Source organism: Corvus kubaryi, unplaced genomic scaffold (genome assembly GCF_017639235.1).
Source record: "Corvus kubaryi isolate FWS band 111438036 unplaced genomic scaffold, C.kubaryi_AGA036_p1.0 37354, whole genome shotgun sequence".
Classification (NCBI taxonomy): domain Eukaryota; kingdom Metazoa; phylum Chordata; class Aves; order Passeriformes; family Corvidae; genus Corvus; species Corvus kubaryi.
Genome location: NW_024581116.1, coordinates 1,271,820 through 1,279,201, shown reverse-complemented (window position 1 = coordinate 1,279,201; position 7,382 = coordinate 1,271,820). Strand labels below are relative to the sequence as shown.

At 55.0% G+C, this 7,382-nt stretch overlaps 1 protein-coding gene across 1 annotated transcript; it reads right to left on the bottom strand.

Annotated features, from left to right (window-relative positions):
- Positions 1-1,298: 1,298 nt before the first annotated feature.
- On the bottom strand, positions 1,299-1,896 carry LOC121666807 (small basic protein 1-like). Its single transcript, XM_042032749.1, has 2 exons — positions 1,839-1,896; positions 1,299-1,429 (listed from the first exon to the last, which is right to left on the bottom strand). The coding sequence occupies exons 1-2, from the start codon at positions 1,894-1,896 to the stop codon at positions 1,299-1,301; spliced, it is 189 nt and encodes a 62-aa protein (XP_041888683.1).
- Positions 1,897-7,382: the final 5,486 nt, after the last annotated feature.

The window sequence follows — 7,382 nt, the reverse complement described above, 5'->3', positions numbered from 1 at the left end:
TTTATCCTGAGGATAAAATAAAGGAGCATAAACTTGCTCCTTTTTTTTTTTTTTTTTTCTGTTATTCTTTTATTTCTGTCTGCCCCAAATTTTCCAGGGACACTCATTCAGACCAGCGTGGTCACAAAACCCATGGAACACCTCATGTTGAGTGTTCAGACACACCAGCAGCCCCCGCGTGTCCTGGAAAATGGGAGTTTAGGACAAATATACAAATTATCCTGAGGAAGAAATTACTTTTACCTCCAGCTCCATGTGCCAAGATCTCTGCTGGACACAGAGGATGCTGCTGAGGAGAGGAGACACAGCCCTTCCTCCTGCAGAAACTGGGAGACATCCCACAAGAGGGAGAGGTCTGTACCCCCTCCCGTCCCACAAACACCAGTGCAAAGCCTTTTCCTGCGTTTGCAAGGCCCCAGGGCTGGAAAGTTCCTTTGTTTCCTGGAGGGTTTCAGAGAAACAGAGCTGATTTCTGCCCTGTGACCCTTTAGGACACAAATATCTCAGCCTCCAGTATTGCTGGAGTGTTTGTGGGGTGTTCTGAGCCACCCCACACCGGATCAGCCCATGTCCCCTGCAGAACACCTGGAGTGATTGGGTTATCCCACAGCAGAGGGAGTAGGGAAGGGACACTGAAGAAATCCTCATCTGCTCTCCTGTTACTGGTGACCCCCATGGAATAACCTGGTCACAGACTCTGCCGAGAAGGCACTTGGTGAGGGTGTCCAGGACAACCACGGGACCCCACAGCCTCAGTGGCTGCACTGGTTGCTCTGTGGGCACCCCAGGAATGGGATTTTGGGGTGCAAGGGGAAGGTGGTGCTGTTTGCCTCCTGTTTCTACCTCTCCGTGGGACTGAGAACCCCAGTGCAGAGGCTGAACGGGACTCCTGGGGCTGATGGTGTCCCCTACAAACAAACCGGGGTTCAACTTGTGGAGGAGGGAGGCCCTGGATTATGCAATGAGCCCTCTCCCAGCCTTTGCCACCCCTCTGCTTTGAAAATCCCAAAGCCTTTGCTTTTCCCGGGTGGCATTGTGGTGTCAGGGGTCTGGGGCTGCCAGGAGCAGCTGGGGCTGTCAGGGCTGTGTCGTGACCGCTCTCCAGGGAGCTCTGGCTGCCAACCTCCCCCGGCTGTCCCCTCCCGGGAGGCGAATGAACCTCACAGCACACAGAAATCATCTTCATCTGCCCATCTTTACTTCAAGGCGCTGCGCACCGCCTCGGCCACACCCTGGGAGCAGCGCCGGCAGCTCCACGGCGAGCGCTACTCTTCCTCCAGGGCCGGACTCCTCCGGGGTCATTTCCCCTTTTTGGGAGAGGGGATGCAGCAGTGCAGCTCCTCGCAGTAGGGGCTGAAGGACCACTCATCGGTTTCGCCGCACGCGTGGGCGCAGTACCCGTCACAAAAACCCTTGGGCTGCCCGTGCCCTGCCGCGGGAGGAGACAGAGAGGGGTTAGAGAGAAAATCCTGGGTACGTGGGAAGGCAGAGCCCCAGGAATTGTCTCCTTGCTGGCTCCGGGGTGGTACAGACGCTCTGGGTATCTTTGGGGCTAGACCCGCATAGGACTGGACGCGTTTTCTGTCCCCACTGAGCTGGGGGACAACTGGGCACTTACAAACCATCCCCCCACGCACTGGATCCCTCTGCATGAGCGTGAGAGATGGGATTTGCAGTGTGGAATTCCTCCCATCCCAAACCCATTGTGCCTGCTAGGCTGGGCAAATCACCGGGGACCTGATCCCCTGGGATGAACCCCCTCCCTCCCCCCGAGGCACAGAGGCTGGAGGGGACACAGGTGGCCCCGCTTTGTCCCCCTCCACACGTTCCTGTCTTACCTCGGGTGGCCAGGGAGAACAGCAGGAGCACAGCAAAGACCACGCAGAGCACCCTCATGGCTGGAGGCCAGGGGGGATCTTGGCACACCGGGAGGAAAGCGTGTCCGAGGTGTCCGAGGGCGGAGGTTTTATAGAGGGACTCTGGCCACGAGCGGCACGGCCAGAGGAGAACCTGGGGCAAAACCATCTCCAAAGGGCTGTTGTTTGCTCTGCAGGCTGTGCAGTGTCACCCTGACCCGCTGGTCCCTCTCACAAAGGCACCTGGCAGCCAGGCCCATGCTCCGTGGGCACGTGGGAGCCGTTCCCACTGCCCAGATCCGGCTGTTGGGCACGGCCGTGCTCCAGCAGTGCCAGCTGGGGCTGCCCACAGCACAGCTGCTCCCAGGGCAGCAGGAATTCTGTCTGGGATCGTTCCTGATAAGCTCTGGGTGCTGTCTGCAAGGCACGGACACAATGGACACAATGGGGTATCAGATCCATGATGGGAATGGTTTAATGGAGTATCCAACCCTGACCGGAGCTCTGGCACTGAGGATCAAAGAGCCATGGAACAGAATCCCAGAATGGTTTGGGTTGGAAGGGATCTTAAAGCTCATCCAGATCCACCCCCTGCCCTGGGCAGGGACACCTTTCATGATCCCAAGTTGCTCCAAGCCCTGTCCAACCTGGCCTTGGACACTTCCAGGGATCCAGGGGCAGCCACAGCTTCTCTGGGCACCCTGGGCCAGGGCCTCCCTACTCTCACGGCCAGGAATTCCTTCCCAATATCCCATCTAAATCTTCCCTCCTTCAGCTTTAGGGCATTTCCCCCTGTCCTGTCCCCCAGGCCTTTGTCCCAAGTCCCTCTCCAACTCTCCTGGAGCCCCTTTAGGCTCTGGAAGGGGCTCTGAGCTCTCCCTGGATCCTTCTCTTCTCCAGGTGAACAGCCCCAGCTCTCCCAGCCTGGCTCCAGAGCAGAGGGGCTCCAGCTCTGTGATCAGTTTTGTGGCTCTCCTCGAGACTCAGTCCAACAGGTCCACATCCTTCTCCTTGAATCAAAGAATCATTAAGGTGGGAAAAACTTCTGAGATCCTTGAGTACAGTTGTTAACCTGGCACCTCTGTGTTCACCACTAAACCATGACCCCTTATGTCATATCCACATCCCTTTGGGACAGTTCCAGGGATGGGGACACCACCACTGCCCTGGGCAATTGTGCCAGGGCCTGATCACTTTTTCAGAGAAGAAACTTCCCCTAATATCCAGTCTAAACCTCCCTGGGCACAGCTTGAGGCCATTTCCTCTCAACCTGTCCCTGTTCCCCGGGAGCAGAGCCCGACTTCCCTCGGCTGCCCCCTCCTGTCAGGGACTTGTGCAGAGCCACAAGGTCCCCCCTGAGCCTCCTTTGCTCCAGGCTGAGCCCCTTTCCCAGCTCCCTCAGCTGCTCCTGGTGCTCCAGCCCCTTCCCCAGCTCCGTGCCCTTCCCTGGACATGCTCCAGCCTCTCAAGGTCTCTCCTGTCAGGAGGGTCCCAGAGCTGCTCCCAGCACTGGAGGTGCCCCAGCAGAGCCAGCACAGGGGATGGGCACTGCCCTGGCCCTGCTTGGTGACCCCAGAGCTGGCACAGCCCAGGTGCCACTGGCCCCTTGCCCACCTGGGCACACCTGGCTCATGCCCAGCCGCTGTCACCAGCACCCCCAGGGCCTTTTCCAGCTTTCCAGTGGCTGTTCCCCAGCCTGTGGAGCTGCAGGGGCTGGTGTGACCACGTGCAGGACCCAGCAGTTGGCCTTGTTAAACCTCACACCAATCAGCCCCTTCATCCAGTCTGTCCACATCCCTCTGCACAGCCTTCCCGCCTTCCAGCAGATCCTGATCTGCAAATTTCAGAGTATCCCCTCACCCAGATCATTGCTGCCAATATTAAACAGGGCTGGTCCCAGGGCTGGAGGCAGCTCTGCAGGCAGGGTCTCACCTGAGCGGGGCAGAGGGGCAGAATCCCCCCCTCCCCTGATGCCCATGGGAGGGTTCTGGGCTGGGTCATGTCCAGCTCTCACCCCCCCAGCACCCCCCATTCCTTCTCCCAGGGCTGCTCCATCTGCTGATCCCCAGCCTGAATTGGTCCTGGAGGCTGCCCCAACCCATGGGCAGGACCCTGCACTTGGCCTGATTTTCATCCCTTTGATTTGGCCCAAGCCCATTTGGGTCTTTTGCCTGAAATCTTTCCAAAAGGACCATGTTCCCAATTAAAAGGGATGTAGGCAAATATGTAAATGAAGCTCAGGAAATGAATTGCCACACCACATCTGATCAGAAGTCTGTTGTGGTTCCAGTGCTATCCTGCCTAATAATTTTCATGGTTGTCTGGCAAGAATGCTTCAAAAATTCCCAAATTAGATGTTGAAAAGGACTGCAAAGCATTAGGGGACAGGATTAGCATTCCAATGGATCTCCTCATGCTAAAAGCATAATGAAAAAACGTAATTAAGTAACAGGGAAAGCTACCTTGTCTATACAGACAAGGATAATGAGCAGGAGAACACAGAACAAGGAGTTTCTGGCTGTGGGCAGTTCTGCAGGGATCATTTGTGTGGCAGTAGATCACAGGCAGGCACCGAAGAGCCGAGTCAGGGTGTTGGGAAAGCAGCACCAATTGTCCTGCAAGTGCAAACAAAGGCTGAGCCCGGCAAACACAGCCTGTACCCACAGCACAGCCCTTGGGAAGCGCTTCCATCCAGCTGTGGGCTCCATGCTCCAGGGAAGCAGGGAAGCGGCTCAGGGGGGCTCAGAAAACGGCTCGAGGTCACCAAGCAGGGCCAGGGCAGTGCCTGTCCCCTGTGCTGGCTCTGCTGGGGCACCTCCAGTGCTGGGGCAGCTCTGGGACCCTCCTGACAGGAGAGACCTGGAGTGGCTGGAGCCAGAGAAGGGAACAGAGCGTGTCCAGAGAAGGGAACAGAGCTGGGGAAGAGGCTGGAGCCCCAGGAGAGGCTGAGGGAGCTGGGAAAGGGGCTCAGCCTGGAGCAAAGGAGGCTCAGGGGGGACCTTGTGGCTCTGCACAACTCCCTGACAGGAGGGGGCAGCTGGGGGTGGGTCGGGCTCTGCTCCCGGGGAACAGGGACAGGATGAGAGGGAACGGCCTCAGGCTGGGCCAGGGAGGTTTAGATTGGATATTAGGAACAATTCATCCACCCAAGTGTGGTCAGGCACTGGAAACGGCTGCCCAGGGTATCCCCATCCCTGGAGGGATTTAAAAGCCCTGTGGATGTGGCACTTGGGGACATGGGTCAGTGGTGGCCTTGGCAGTGCTGGGGGAATGCTTGGACTCGATCTTAGAGGTCTTTTCCCACCTAAATGGTTCTGTGATTCCGTGATTAAGATGTGACCTGCCAGAAAAAAAAAAAAAAAAAGAATCAAGTGGAATAGCGATGATCAGGAAAGAGAAGACACGGAAAACATGGCAGCCCTCAAATCCGGAAAAGGGGATCCATTGGATGAGGAATGGTCTGCCCTTGGTGGCCAGGATGAGAAGTCAGTGACGTGAACTTTGGCAAATTCCTCAAGGAGATTTTGCACCTTTTTAAATTTGCACCTGCTACATTAATTTATAAATTGCTTTTCCAATACATTTGTCCCTCCAGTGCATTTTTACTTCTTGCATTTCTTGTTCAAGTTCCACATTTCAGCTGTGCTCAGTGTGAAAGAGGACTTTTTTTTTTTACCTTTATGATAAATACATGATTTACCTTCATATCCCACCTATTCTTGGGTTAGGGAAATTGAAAAAACTGTAGCTCTGTCCTCCTTCGGCCTCTAAAATGTTTGCAGCTTGTCATACACCTCCATTGAGTGTTTCTACCCTGAGCTGATGAGTTCCAGTATATTTAATTTTATGAAAACAAGTCCCCAGCTTTGCCAGCTTTCTTTAACCTCTTCTTTCCCTACCAAGGGCTGCCAGGGATGGGGAGATGAGCAGTGCACATCCCACAGGCTGATGCAGGACTCCCAAACCTCCTTCCTAACTGGCTTTAGGTAACTCAGACCCACCATCTGCACAGAGATTATAGATTTTTCCAAATTCTCACTGACGCAGCCTTTGTCATTTTGCTGCCCTGTTGTGTTGTAAGATTGATCTGCTGCCCTCTGAGGATTCAGGTTAGATGATATCGGGTAATTCTGCAGCAGCTTCTTGTCCCTTCAGCCTCTCTCTCTCCCTGGCTGTTTATCAAGTTATTAAACAGCCCAGTGAGCTGGGGTTGGAAAAGCTCCCTCGCAGAGCTCGCCTCTTGTTTGAACCCCCAGGAATGTCTGGAGGGTCTGTGGGGATGAGGGGATGATCAAAGTGTCTCCTCCAGGCTCCCTGAAGCTGCCAGCCCCAGAGCTTCCACCCATCCATCCATCTGAGGGGACAACCAAAGGCACCTCCCTAAATTTATCAGGGAGATTTTGCAGACACAGTTCAGAGGTGGGAACAGGGATCCTTTCCAGGCCATCAGTCCCACATGGTGATCAGCCTGGACAATGCAGGGAGAGTTATCAGTGCATCGAGGCCCTGTGGCATCCCTCTGCATCCCTGCCAGAGGCTGGGAAAGGCCTGGAATTCTCTGATACCGATCTTGTTCTCCCCTCCTCGCTGCACCCGCAGATCTCCATCAGGTCTCTCTGACCCACAGCCCCGTCCTAAGGGCTCAGATATCGACATCCCCTATTCCTTTGTGTTCCCATCAGCGCTGGGGTCCTATCTGATGTTGGGCAACCATGTCTGGGGCAGGCAGGAGGTGGCTGCCAGCACACTTGGGGAGTTCTTGTGCCATCGCTGCACGCCCAGCCCCGAACAGCACGACTTGGATGAATTCCCGTGTGTCCCCAGCATCCTCTGCTCCGCAGGGAAATTCTCTATAAAACCCAGCAGCTCCAGCCTGCCTGCACATCACCTCCTCCCTCCGAGGTCTGCGGCTTTCCTCTCTCCAGCCTTGCTGAGATCCCAGCTCAACTCCAGCCATGAAGTTCCTCTACCTGGTCTTCGCTCTTTTCCTCCTCCTCTCCCTGGCCACTCCAGGTAAGATGGGAAATGGGGTGGGATGAGCTTTATGCTCCTTGGGATTCTTTTGAAATAACTTTAGCTCAGTTCTTACCCTCTGAGGTGGCTGCTATAACCTGGGCAGGTATTTCAATGACTTCTTTCAAGGGACAATAATATGAGAACTACCTCGTTTGTGTAGGAATAATTGTAGGATTTTGTATAGGAATAATTGAGGTTAAAACTTTAGTGTCCAGTTTGGCAGTGAGCCCCGGACAGACAATTCTAAACAAGAGTCTGGATGTGGTCACTTCTCCTGAGGATTTGGAGAGTTTCATAGTGCTGGGGGGGAGTTTTTTGGCAGCTCAGTGTCTGTCAAAGCTCAGTCCCGGGTGTGTTTAATGGCTTAAGCTGAAAAAGGGTAGAGTTAGTCTGGGTATGAGGAAGAAATTCTTCCCTGTGAGGGTGGGGAAGCCCTGGCACAGGTTGCCCAGAGAAGCTGCGGCTGCCCCTGGATCCCTGAAATGTCCAAGGCCAGGCTGGATGGGGCTT